Source organism: Physeter macrocephalus, chromosome 11, assembly GCF_002837175.3.
Source record: "Physeter macrocephalus isolate SW-GA chromosome 11, ASM283717v5, whole genome shotgun sequence".
In the NCBI taxonomy this organism is placed as follows: domain Eukaryota; kingdom Metazoa; phylum Chordata; class Mammalia; order Artiodactyla; family Physeteridae; genus Physeter; species Physeter macrocephalus.
The window spans coordinates 173,194,423-173,208,149 of record NC_041224.1 but is presented as its reverse complement, the minus strand read 5'-3'; the positions used below and the strand labels follow the sequence as shown (position 1 = coordinate 173,208,149).

At 50.6% G+C, this 13,727-nt stretch overlaps 1 protein-coding gene across 1 annotated transcript in view; it reads left to right on the top strand.

The window, feature by feature from the left end:
* The window catches only part of CLMN (calmin), a 112,577-nt gene that overhangs the window by 96,586 nt on the left and 2,264 nt on the right, over window positions 1–13,727 (top strand). The window contains exons 9-11 of the mRNA XM_024131090.3: window positions 4,075–5,697; window positions 8,618–8,814; window positions 13,073–13,133. Of these exons, the coding sequence (XP_023986858.1) occupies window positions 4,075–5,697; window positions 8,618–8,814; window positions 13,073–13,133 (1,881 nt within the window). The remainder of the gene's footprint in view (window positions 1–4,074; window positions 5,698–8,617; window positions 8,815–13,072; window positions 13,134–13,727) is intronic.

Genomic DNA, 13,727 nt, shown 5'->3' with positions numbered 1-13,727 from the left:
AAAAAAAAAAAAAAAAAAAAAAAAAAGCATGCCTTTTTATTTTCAGAATCTGAGTATACTTGGTGACAGATTTTTTGGAGCAGAATGAGACCTTTTAGAAGTTGTCATGGCTCTGTTGACCCTCCAGCCAACCCATGCACAAGCCCAAGATGATAATAACAGTGATTACAAGGATAACAACAGTCCTGTATTGAATTTATTGGAAATCTGCTGAACACCTACTGCTGGCTCAGGGGAACTTAGCAACAAACAAGATGGATGAGGTCCCTGACCTTTTGTAGCTTTGTTCTAATAGAGAGAACAGTTGACAAGTCAGCAAACACGTCATCATTTCAGGTAGTTAGACGTACTAGACAAAAAAGAAAAAAGCATAAAGAGCTAATACTTGCAGGGAGAATGGGCTGCTCTTTTAGCTGGAGGCTTGTCAGGTAACCATCCCTTGTGTCTCTGGGCTGACTGCCACCTCTGCGATTCCACTTAACTTGGTATCATTATTTTCATTTCGTAGAAGGAAAAACAGATACTCAAAGAGGCTTAAAGAGCTCTCCAGGGTTGCCCAGCTACCAAGTGCAGAGCTGGGGTTTGATCCCAGTTCTCTGCGGTTGCAAAGTTCAGGCTTTTAGATTCCTTACAACATATGCTGAAACTGAGACCCCATTTTGCATAGCTCAGAAGAGCCAGACTGGGTCTTCCCCAGGATGTGGCTTTCATTCCAGTCCCTACCTATGTGTGTGTTTCCCATCTGTTTCTGGCCCACAGATCACTTTCCAGGGTGCTTTAGAAGCAGGCATTCCACGGGCTGGAATGTCAGTTCTTCCACTTGAAGCTGTGTGACCTTGAGCTGCTTACTTAACCTCTCTGATACATGTCCGTATGAGATGCCATCTGTAAAATGGAAAGATGACCCACATTTCAGAGTTAACGTGAAGAATAAATAGATACATAAAGTACTTACTCCTGTGCGTGGCACAGCAGTTGATGCCCAGAAAATGGTGGTGATACTATTTTGTAATTTAATCTTCATAGGCCATTACTAAATCCCGAAATACTAGGCACCGGGGCTTTTATTAGCCCTGAGCTCTTAAGCTGTAGGCAGAGTTTAAAATTAACTAAAATTTATGATATTTGTGTGAGTCAAGGTCACGGCCGGGATTCAGCAGATCTGACACTTGGATCTCCCCAGTGCTGGGGTCAGAGACTAGGGCTGGGGCAAGAGAGGTTGAACAAGATATGATACCTGGAGTAGGTCATCCTGATTCATGGAACACAGTGCGTCACCACAGAACAGTCCATTTACATCCCCAGGGGAATACAGATGAGCCATCCCAGCTAATCTAGACTCCCATTAAACCGCTGTTTTTTTTAAGCTTAACAATTCAGCTGAGTTTAGTACATTTCAGTAAACATTCATTAAGCCCTGACCGCATACCAGACACTGTGCCTGGCTTTATGGCCCGACATATGGTTTATTTGGGTAAATGTACCATATGCTCTTGCAGAGAATGTGTCTTGTGCAGTAAAAGCGTTGAGTCTTTAAATATCAATTAGGTTGAGTTGGTTAATATGCTGTTCTAATATCCTATAGACATACTGACATTTTTTTTTTTTTTGCTTTTCCTACCAGTGAGTGTGAGGGAGAAAAGTTAAAAATCTCTGACTTATGATTGTGGATTTGTTGCTCTTCTTAGTTCTGTCAGGTTTTGCTTTATGTATGTGGAAGCTCTGCCATACATGTATACACATTTAGGACTCTTGTCTCTTCCTGATGACATCATCATTTTATTTTTATTTTTATTGTATTTTGTCTTGGAGTGTCCTTGGTCTGACAGGAATATAGCCATACCAGCTTTCTTATGATTAGTGTTTGTGTGATACATCTTTTTCCATCTTTTTCCTTTCAGAGTATGCTTACGTTTAAAGCACGTCTCTTGCAAATAGTATAGAGTTGGGTCTTGTTTTTTATCCATTCTGACAAGAATTAGTGTGTCATTTTATTAGTGTATTTTTTTACCATTTACTTCATGTAATCTACCATCTTGACTGTTGTTTTTTATTGGTCCTATCTGTTCTATGCTCCTTTGTCCTTCCTTTCTAACTGTTTTTCTGATTATTCAATTACTTTTTTGGTTTCCATTTTATCTCCTCTGTTGGCTTTAAAACAACATCTCCTTGTTTTATCTTTTCAGTAGTTTTCCTAGGGGGTTATAATATTCATCTTGAACATAACTCAGTCTACTTTGGATTACTATAATACAACGTTAAATAAAATGCATATTTATATATTTTTATATATGCAACTATTTCATTCCACTCACCTCTTCTCCATTCCTTTGTGCTGTTATTGCCACTGACTTTCTTCTGCATATGTTTTAATCCTCAATGCTTTTTTATTATTTGTGCTTTAAACAGGAGACTTTTTAAGAAAACCTTTAAAATAGTCTTTTATATTGGCCATACATTTACCATTTCAGGTACTTTTCATTCCCCCCTTCAGCTCCAGGCTTTCATCTGTGATCCTTTCCTTCAGCCTGAAGAAAAACCTTTGTATTTCTTGTAGTATAGGTTAAGCAGTTATTTTAGACTCTTTATTTACCAGTTCTAACCCCAAGTTATCTTTGGGTCTACTTCTAATGACTATTGTTTCTCCTGATTATGGGTCTCTTCTCTTGCTTATTTGTGTCTTAAATTTTTTTATTTTATGCCAAATCTGGTGTATAAAAGAGCAGTACAGTTGAGGTAGATGACATTTTCCCCCCAGAGAATATAGCCCTTTCCCAAACAAGGACCTATAATGAGGAGCTGATCATTTTGACCTTCTCAGGAGTTGATAAGGGTTCTGTCGCAGTTTTATTTAATTTCAGCCCTCCAGTTTCAAGTAATTGTATAATGAGGTCAATCCACTCTCCCTACCAGTGCATTGGGAGCCAAGCTCTGCAGTACCACCAAGAATGCTCTCTGCTTTTCAGCCCTGCTCTCAGCTGCTGCATCTTTTTGTTTCTAACTGAAGTGTAGTTGATTTACAATGTTATGTTAGTTTCTGGCATACAGCAAAGTGATCCAGTTACATACATATATTCTTTTTCATATTCTTTGCCATTATGGATTATTACAAGATACTGAATATAGTTCCCTGTGCTATACAATAAGTGCTTGTTGGTTATCTATTTTATATATAGTAGTGTGTATATATTTACCTCAAATTCCTAATTTATCCCTCTCTTGCCTTTCCCCTTTGGTAACCGTAAGTTTGTTTTCTACGTCTGTGGGTCTGTTTCTGTTTTGTAAATTAGTTCATCTGTATCATATTTTAGATTCCATGTATAAATGATATCATATGATATTTGTCTTTGTCTGTCTGCCTTACTGCACTTAGTACGATAATCTCTATGTCCATCCATGTTGCTGTCAGTGGCGTTATTTCATTCTTTTTTATGGCTGAGTAATATTCCATTGTGTGTATATGTGTGTGTGTGTGTGTGTGTGTGTGTGTATATATATATATATATATATACACACACCACATCTTCTCTATCCATTCCTCTGTTGGTGGACACTTAGGCTGCTTCCATGTCTTGGCTATTGTGAATAATTCAGCTGCATCTTTCTTAGCAGAAGTCCCTGTGTGGGAGAATTAGTATATGAAGAGAACTAGTTTTGTGTTTGGGCCCCTTCTAGATTCAACCTCTCACGGCCGCCCACACAATCAATAAATATTTAGCTGATCTTTCCTTACCTCGGATGAGTCCGCTCTCCTGTCCATACCCAGACTAGGCAGTGGCCCACAGGTATGAAGTCACTGACAGTCTCTGCTCACTTAGGAAGGGCTCATCCTTCTCCGGAGTTCAGTTCATTGATACGTCTTTGCAGCCATAGCTTTAAAAAAACACATTCTTTTTAACTTTGGTGTTCTCACATTTCAGCAGGAACAGTAGTCATTTGCCAGTCTACATCTGCATCAGAACACTTCCGTTCCTTCTGAAGTGCGTTCCACTCTGGTTTCTGTGTTTTGAGAGGGGGCGCTACGTGACACTTAGACGCCCTGCTGCTCTCACGCTGCCCTGTGTTTCTTGGCAGGAGGATTCTGCGGATCCCGACCAAGGAGCCCCTATTGAATCCACCTTCGTTCGCATCAGAGAAACTCCTTCTGAACAGGAGAGCACCGTCTTCCTTCTGACTGAGAACGGGCAGCGCGCCTACGCCGTCAACCGCGAAACGAGCCACCCGCCACCCTCCAAAGTCTTTGTCGGTGACAAGCCTGAGGGCGCGAAGGAACCCTGCCTTACCAGCCGGGAGCTGGCAGACGGCTCCTCTGAGTTCATGCACCAGGTCGTTGACCAGGTTCTCCAAGGGATCCCAGGGAAAAGCAACAGCACCGGCGAGCTGGCTCCAGAATCTTCCATCTTATCATCCAGAAAGGACAACCAGAGGTCCATCTCTCTGCCAATCAAGAAAACCGTGCACTTTGAGGCTGACGCCTACAGGGATGCCTCCCGCAGCAGGGACCCTTTCCACAGTCCAGACCTTCGCTGCGAAGGGAGCCCAAGAGAGACCAAGGAGTCGTCCAAGCAGGACGGACAGGCCTTGGCAGCTGAGGTTGCTGAGGAAACACCGAAACAGGAGGCCCCAGAGATCCTGGAAGCAGCCTCCAGTGAGGCCCCCAGCGACGTGTCTTCAGTGGATGGTAAGGTCAGTCATCCTCCGACTTCCCAGACCTCTCCCTCCTGGAATGGGGCGTCGGAGAGGGCAGCTAGCCCAGGGGAAGAGGGCCGTTCCCCCTCATCCCTGGGAGAGGATACCATCGTGGCCGATTCCACGGAGATCAAGGTTAAGCTGCTGACTGTAGAAGCTATGGATAAGGAAGACTCTCTCGAAGGCATACCATTAAAAGCCTCGAAATTCAACAGCGACCTCATAGATTGTCCCTCCACCAGCCAGGCTTTCCGCGAGGTTCCTTCGCCTCATGAGAAAAAACCTGCCGAGGAGGAGGTGTCAGAGGATCATGCTGAGAAGTGGCGTCAAAGGAGAGGTAAATCTGCCCACAAGAAGACAGATTTGGATGAGCGCCCCGTGAAGCCCCACCAGCAAGAACCTCACAAGGACGCTGGACCAGAAGACCAAGGCTATTCTTTGGCCCCCGAGGAGGCACCGGGGGATACAAAGCCAGAAGTGTACGAGAAGGCCAAGCACAAGTCCCCCCGGCGCCGTCGGGGCGAGGAGGAAGGGGAAGCCGAGGGCCCACGGGGCCTTGGGGGAGAATTGCCTTCCAATCCACCAAGCGGCAGCGGCAGCTTGGAGACCCTCTGCAGCCCCAGCGAAGAAGGCCTGGATTTCAAGGCCTCTCCACCGCTCTCCAGGATCTCCATCATCCCCCATGACCTTTTCTACTACCCGCATTATGAGGTTCCCCTGGCTGCGGTTTTGGAGGCTTACGCAGAAGGCATGGAGGATTTGAAAAACGAAGAAGTGGACCTCGAAGAGCCAGAGGGGTATCTGCCGGACCTGGGGGCCGGGGAGGATGAGGCCGGGGAGGCCTCGGCCTCCCAGGGCAGCTGCAGCTTCCCCGGGCTGGGCAAGGACCACCCCCAGGCCAGCATCGCGGAGGATGCCAGACCAGCCTTGGAACCCAGTCCCCCATCCCCGCAGGAGGACCACCAGCCAAGGGAGGCCGCAGAGAGTGTCCCCGTGCAGGGCCACCAGGTACTTGACTGCGGGTTCGGGAACGCTGAGTGGGGAATTCTGTACTTCTCTTAAGCTCGGCTTCTTCCTCCATAAAACAGAGAAAGGCGGCTTCCCTCACAGGCGTCCCAGGTCCAGAATTTAAGGAGACACTCACTGAGGCTCAGGCAAGGTCAGGGTTAGCACCCGAGAGGAGCACTTGTCAGTTTTGCACCCTGGGTGCCTCGCTGGCCTCCCCCTAGTCTGGGCCCTGCCCATAGGCTGCCAAGAAGATCAGATGAGGTCATGCTTGAGGTGCTTGAGGGTCCAGCATAGTAGTAGCAGAAATCATTTTAAGTGGTAATCGCAGCTCTACCTTGCATGCGCTTAGTGAACTTTACCCCCAACCCCGCGGCAGCCTGGGAAGACCAAGCCAGACCTCACACTGGACTCCAGCCTTGATTTTTAAAGGCCTTTTGCCTGTTGAGCACTATTGTTTGGCTCCTGTGGTTAGAAGTGGGCTGTGTCAACGGGGCAAGGCGGACGCGCGCTTCTGAGCCGGAACAGCTGGTCACGTGCTCCTCTGCCACCTCGTGTCTCCGTGTCATCTGGCCCAGCAGCTTCAGGGGGCCCCCCCCGCCAGAGTGAGCAGGGAGAGGGTGTGGGGAGCCCTGACTGCATGTCCCTCTGGGTCCCCCTCCCCGCCCTCCCCTCCGGACAAGCCCACCTCCTCCCTGCTCCTCCCTGCCTCCCAGCCTGCCTCTGGGCTTTGCTGGAGCTGGTCTCCCATCTGGACGCCCTTCCCCACACTTGGCTTGGCGAGCACTTACTCACCTTCAAAGCCCAGTGCCAACAGCATCCCCTCCCGGGAGCCTGCCCAGCCCCTCTCCAGGCAGAGCGGTCACTCTTCCATCTATAGTGATAACATTCTCGACGGTTCTCTAGTGGACTGCTACTGCGTTCGTGGGTTGTGATTTTCTCTCCTGGGAGAGAGTGAGCGTTTGTGTATTAATCTCTGGGCTCCAGAGGCCAGCCTGACAGGAAACAAGGTGCATTGCATGACAGTTTGGGGTATCAGGTGAGGGCAGGTAAATTAAAGCCTGAGGTGATGGAAAGTCAGGACAGGACCCAGCGGAGGCCCAGAGGTGCTTGGAGGAGTGAGAAAGCCTTGCCCTGGGGAGGCTGCGGGAGAAGGGGAATCTGAGCGGCCTTGAAAGGCATTTAGGATTTAGACGGGCCAGAAGTGGTAGCATCATTTGTGGGTTTGCCAGCTCCAGGCAGTGGGGAGTAGCTGCCCGAGCACTGGGGGCAGCAGAGTTCTCTGGCACTAACAGTCTGGAAGCCACGTGTGGCCGGACCTATCCTTCGGTGCCGAGCACCCAGTCTCTGTCCGCCTTCGGCTGGAGAAGAGGGCTGGGTGGCTCCATAGGTGCAAGAGACCTGCCTGCCACCTTCCCCTTCTGCCGAGGGGCAAGGAACCTAGTCCTGTCCCCTGCCCCTGGCCCTCTGTCTGCTGTCTGTCAGAGCAGGCTTGTCCTGTGGGAGACCCGAAGATCCGGCGGCGTGAGAAACGCCCCTCAGCGACATCAGGTCTCGGGGTCCCCAGGTTGGGGGATGGCAGCAGCACCTGGGGTGATTCTCTGGATTATTACAGGCCCCAAAGCTCTTTTAGAACAAAAGAAAGGGGACTGGGGTTGGGGAGAGCCCGAGTTGCCTTTCCGCCCCTCTGTGTGACTTAGAATGGCTAATGAGAGCCTACGTTCCCCTCCCGCAGCGATGGAGCGTGGCCTGTGGGCGCGCAGGTTAGGCGTCCGACGAGCGGGTGCCCACGGCGCCCAAGCACACCTTGCCGTGGGCTCCCGAGTATAGCCCCAGCCTTGATCCCTGTGGGTGAGCAGGGGCGGGGGAGGGGAAGGGGTGCAGCCCAGGATGACTTTGCCTCCTGGCAGAGAGGATGACGGGGGTTGGAGAATTTCTCCGATACCTGGCCCTTCTTTACAAAGAAAGGAGAAAACTGTCTTCTAAATGGACTAGAAGATGGCAAGTTCTGCTTCTAGTCTTTAAGAAGATAAGTCCTCTCCTCATTTCACCCTTCAGAAAAGGTAGCATTTGCTCATTGATGATGGAGGAGCAACTGGCCTTTCAGATTGCTGAGAGCGGGTTTAATTTCTGCAGGGAGCTTTGTTCTCCTGGGCTGCACGGCCAGGCCACGCTGATCCTCTTATTGGGACACCTGTTGAGCAGGTTTTTCCAGACCCTGTGAGAATTCTTGAGAGGTGCTGCCAGCAATTCTCACGCTTCTCGATTTCACGTGGGAGCATCGCTGGTGGGTTTCAGAGTGCCTGGGGGCGGGTGGAGGTCAAAGATCTTCCTTATCGTATAAATGCTACAAAGGTGGCGCTACCATCCACCTCCGGCCAAAAGCACAGTGAAGATTCATCTCTCCAAACGCAGGAGCCACCTTCACACCCCTTGGCCCACCTGGCCTCTAGGATTTGTTCCTCTGTGTAAGTGGATGATGGTTGTGTGAAGGGTCCAACCATTGTCCGCTGTGAGGGACATCCTTTATAGGAAGCACCGTGGTGTAGTGAGAAGAGGCTGATAATCATTATACCCATTTGACAGACAAGGAAACCAAGGATCAGAGAGATAGTCAGTTGCTCAAGGTCAGATAGCTGACTTAGCCAGGATTTGAAACCAGGTCTTACTGACTGTAAAACCCATGCTGTTTTCGATCCGTCAGTCTGGAGCATTTGGAACTCTGCACAGGGAGCGCGGGTTCGGGTGGGCTGCTCCTCCGTGGTGGGCTGTGCTGGAAGGAGCCCACGGAAGAGGCAGGGTTGGAAGGGGTGCCCTAGCTGGGCCTCGGAGTCAAGGCGGAGCGGGGCGCTGCTGGGTGGTGTCACGCACTCAACATCTCAGCATAAAATTCTGATTTGTGTTTGGTTGTCATATCCTTCAGTCCCAGAAATTTCCAGACTCGGAAAACTCAGCACGCCCATTAGAAGAAAAGGTAATGGAAGAGCCGATCAGCAGTAAGAAAAAGGAAAAAAGAAAACATGTGGACCACGTAGAAAGTTCAATATTTATAGCACCCGGAACTGTTGGCTCCTCCGACGACCTGGAAGAAGACACCTGTGAGCACAAAGTCCTTCCCAGGTATTTTATTAACGACTTCTCACCCCAGAGGCTGAGCTGGGAAGCTACTCTCTGAACTCATCCCATTTCCGGTTTCTGATTGGACGGGGACGCAGGGGTGGGGCTGGACAGCAAGGGACACAGGTTCAGGCAAAGTCCTTGCTCTTCACACCTGGGCTCCCCCGCTGACCTCCCCCCCGCTCCCACCCCCAACCAGCATCAGACCTGCCCGTAATCAGAAAAACCAGAAGGACCTGAACTTTGCCTTCTCTCCTCGCTCCAAGTAGCTTTGGGTGGAAACTGGCGGTGAGCAGAGAGGTGGCTGAACCGTAGGTATGGGTGGGGTATGAAAAGTAATAGCCCTGGAGACTCTGCTGGCCGTCTCTGGCCCCTGAAAACCTCCGGTCAGGCTAGGTGGAGACCAAGCTTAGCCGTTTGTAAGCATCCTACAGGATCAGAAGGGAGGCGCTGCCTATGCGTGGAGGGGACCATTTATCACTGTCGCATGGAGGCTGGACTTTAATATGACCGCTTCACCCACGAGTCTGGGTCCAAGGCAGTAAGGATGGTCGATTTACCACAGGGGAGAAGGAGGCAGGGAGGATAATGAGCTTTAAGTGCTAGGAAGCTTGTAGCACGCATCTGCTCTGTCACTCTGAGGCCACTGGATGGTCCGGATTTGCCCCGGGGAAAATATGTAGCCGCTGAATGTGGAAGACCCTGGTCTCTCGCCATGATCACTCGTCACCACAACTATCACCATTTACCAGCCCTTATGTATCAGGCGTTTCCCATACATTTGTTCCTCAATTCTCGTGGGCACCCCGAGAGGCAGCTAGGTGGGACTGCGCATCGTTGGGAAGCTGGGCGGGGGTACCTCCCAGCTTAGGAGATGACAGAGCTGGGGTCTTGGACCCAGACCTGTCAGATGCCACGGTCCACGTTCCTTCTGTGACCCTGCGTTGGCTGTGCTGGGTGAGCCGTGCTGGATGCAAAGGGAAACTATTGAGATAAGCACTGGGGGAGTGGGTGGGGGAAGCCCATACGGGGAGAGCCGGGGGAGAGGCCGTCCGATGCCCTGCTTCTCACCTGCCCTCCTCTCGGCTCCCGTGCTGAGCTGTGGGGGACCAAGGGAGAGCAGACGGGAGCCCGGGGGAGCAGGCTCAAGGCACCACGGAAGGCTGCTGCCACCTTAGCCCGTGACTCCCAGAGTCCTTCCCCCTGGCCTTGGCTGTGACTAGCCAGCAGACATCTATGTCTCATGTGCAGCTGGACCCGCCCCCGCTCTAAGTGCAGTTGAGCAGTTCCAGGCAAGTGGTCCAGGGCTGTCATCCATCTAACCGCAACTCAGGAGGGGCCGCTGGTCATTTGCCAGACTGCCCCGCTTCTCCCTAAGCAGGTCAATCCTCAGCAGTCTTTGAGCGGTCGCTGTGAGATGGAGACATGGGGGACTTCGGAAGAGGTCGGCCATGGCTCCGCCCTCCAGGGTCTCCCAGCTGGAGGGAGAGGGGACGTGCTCCATCTGTCCCGCCGGGACTGGGTGGGCACCTTAGGTGTGAGAGGCAAGTGAGGTTTCACGGTGAGACCTCCGAGGCAGGCGGAGAGGGTCAGGGCAGCCTAGGCGCTGAGATGTCATTTGAATTCCGCCTTGAGGAGTGAATGGGATTTGGGTTTGGGAGAGGGAAGCAGGGGACTTTCCAAGTGGAAGAAACAGCCTGAGGAACGGCTGGCACGTAGCAGGCTCCTCGGGTAATACTTGTTGAATGCGAGGGGGCACGGGAGGAGAGACCGGGGGGCATGGTGGGGCAAAGCAAGTGAATCGGGTGCGTGCTGCTTCGGAAGGGCCAGCAAAACCTGCCCCGGTGAAGATGGGACCGTGGGGGAGGGATATGGAAAAGTAAACCGATATTTCGGTGTCTGTGGGCGTAAGGCCTGGCTGACCTTTCAGTGCAAAGGTTTTACTCTGATCTCCCAGTTCCTCCATCCCATCTCACTTCAGGCAAAGCTGTAACTATCATGAAGCATTTTAGCCGAGGTAGAAGCTACACGCCAAAGATAATTGGATAGCATAGAGGGGCGCTTATGCCCATGAATGAACGCGCACCCCGGCGCCCATCCTGTGCTCACGGCCATCTCACTTGCCCTCCCCGTTTTACACTCGAGAGAGCTGAGTTCAGAGAGGTCCTTGCCTGGCCGAGACTACGGAATGGGACAGAGCCCCGGCATCTCTCTTCCCAGGGAAGGCACGGGATGTTTTCCTGGCTGTCAGTCACCCCCTTGGCTTCCCGTTGGTCTCAGCAGAAAGGCCGCTGGTCCAGAGCCTGCAGGACCCCACCCCTCATGGCCTGTCCCCCAGCCTCGTCTCCGCCCACCCTCGGTCACCCTCTCCCCCATCCCTAGCACACTAAGCACCCTGACCTTAGTTGAGGTCCTGGAATGCCCCCCAGCATAAGTCCCTTCATCCTTGAGGACCCTCTGTCCCCTGCCTGCTCCCTTGGCTCTCAGCTCCACTACCACTTCCTCCAAGCAGCCTTCTTGGATTCTTCCAGGCTATTTTTGATTCCCCTTTCTGTGTTCTCATAGCCTCAGTTCTTTTTCTCCACAGCATTGATCAAAGCAATAATTTCTATAATCATTTATGGAAGGCTGTATTTGTCACCTGCTCTTCCCCTAGACGGTGAGCCAGCTCCCTCCCTGGAGGCGGGGAGGGCACACCAGCATTCCCCAGCATTTAGCTCGGCACCTGCCTTATAGTCGGCATTCAAAGAACAAAAGTTCTTTGCGGGGGATGATAAGTGAATGGCTGTGCTCTCAGTCCACGGCACGCTCCTGGAGGAGTGGGTCCTCAGCGTCTAGCTCGGGGCCTCGAACACAGTAGCCTCCTGATCATGCTTGCTGAAAGAATGAAGTTCGGGATGCAGACATGAATACGTCTCATACTGATTTTACTCTAACACAAAAACCACCTTCGAGAAAGCATACTGAAAAAAAAAGGGGGAGAGGGAAAAATGAGGTCCACCCCCCCACCCCCCCCGGGGATGAGCCTTTTTACTAGAAAACATTACAAATACGTGGTCTGGGCGGGGAGTGGAGAGTGGTCCTGCGTTTCCAGGACCGCTTGTTGAGTTATGGGCACCGTTGGGGTCCAGGCACCAGTATCTGTTTTTTTCTTTGTAGGTGCATTTTGTTTCATTTCTGTGCTGTGATACCAGCCAGGAAAAACTAGCACAGGCTTTGGATTGAGGAAAAGGACTGAAGTTTCCCTAGGCCTAGCCCAGCCCCTGGCACGTAGTAGGTGCTCAAAACCTGTTAGCTGGAAACGTGCCCCAGGAAAGGGAAGAGCTTGGGGATGTTTGGGGGACAGCCATGGCGGGGGAACAACAAGGCTGCCAATTAGGGGAATAAACTCGTGCGTCCGGTGCCTCTTTCCTGGACCCCATGATGCCGCATAGTTGGTCTGCCTTGAGGAAACTAACACGACTGTCTCTGTATCAGGCCCATCCACATGCAACACCTCTTTCTCCTGTGGAGCAATAGGACAGGGCCACTTTGACCTGCGGTAGGCTAGTATCCCCACCAGCTCCATGAAGTAGGTAGGATGGGAACGATGATCCATTTCACAGATGAGGAAAACTGATCAGAGATGTAAATATTTGACCAAGGTTGCCTGTTCGTCAACCAGGAGCCAGGATGACAGCCCAGGCCTCTGGTTAGGTATCTTTTCGCCTTAGCCCTGAGTGAGCCGGCTTTATTGGAAGATCAGAGAAACACATCAGCCTCAAAGATAGAGTCAGAATATTAGCCTCCTCGTGTATGAAAGGAACAGAGGTGGTCCCTCCAAGGGCTAGGCAGTCAGCAGCATTGTACACAGCACGGAGCACTGCAAAGGGAGTCCGGGTCCCAGGCCTCAGGCCAGGTCTGACTTTAGCTTGCAGAGGACGTCTGGTGAGTCCCGAGACTTCGGGATACTTAGAAAGAGAGATCCCTTCCTGCCCCCAAATCCTATGATTTTTAAGAATATGTGGTCTGCTTTCTATTTGAAATTCTTTCCCACTGTTTTCTTTTTTTTCTTGTTGACGAGGGCTCAGTGTGTCCCTTTCATATCATCTTGCTGTTTGTAAACACACTCCACCCCGAGTGGGTCTACTGGATACCATGTCTCATTTCCATCACTAGGTCAGAAATCGGAGCTTGCCTACATCCACATGTGGCAGCCTTGGGATGGGGGCAGCAAGAAGTTCTTGGTGGCACCAGTTCAAAACGTGTGTTTATTTTGCAGGACAAGTCACAGTGACTCCAGCATTTACTTTCGACGACATGCTAATAGGTCTTTGGAATCGGTTAGTATGTGAATTTCTTCTTCTTTCATCCGGCCCCTGCTAATCAATTCCTTTCCATCCTTCCTCCTCCCCAGCCCAGAGCTTTGAAATTACTGAGTGCAACAGCTGTGCTTTGGGATAGAAGACAAGCAAATTGAAACCTTGTCATTAAGCATAGTCCAATCAGATGTCCAGTTTGGGCAATAGGGGTTGTAAATAAAGTGATGATTTTAAAGCCCAAAGGCATCTTGGTCATAACAAACGCATCCAAGACCCCACCCCTGCACACGCGTCCAGAAAGGTCACGTTCAAAGACAGAGGTGCCACGTAAGCAGAGGGTTCGCAAACACTTAGCTGTGGATGTGTTGGGACCCAAAGCCCTGGGATCCACAGCTTGCCCTGATTCAGGTTGTTATGGGGGAGGGGGCCCTTCTGTCCGCCCGTGGGAATAACGTAGAATACTGCATAGTCATTTTACTTTGGAACTAGATGTTCTCAAGATTGAGAAAATCATGGCATGCTCGACTTTGTATGTTTAAAATCATTTCATTTTCGGTTTCAGAGATTTCATCTTTACTAATTGGGTTGCGGGGTTTTGTTTATAAATTTCACTGT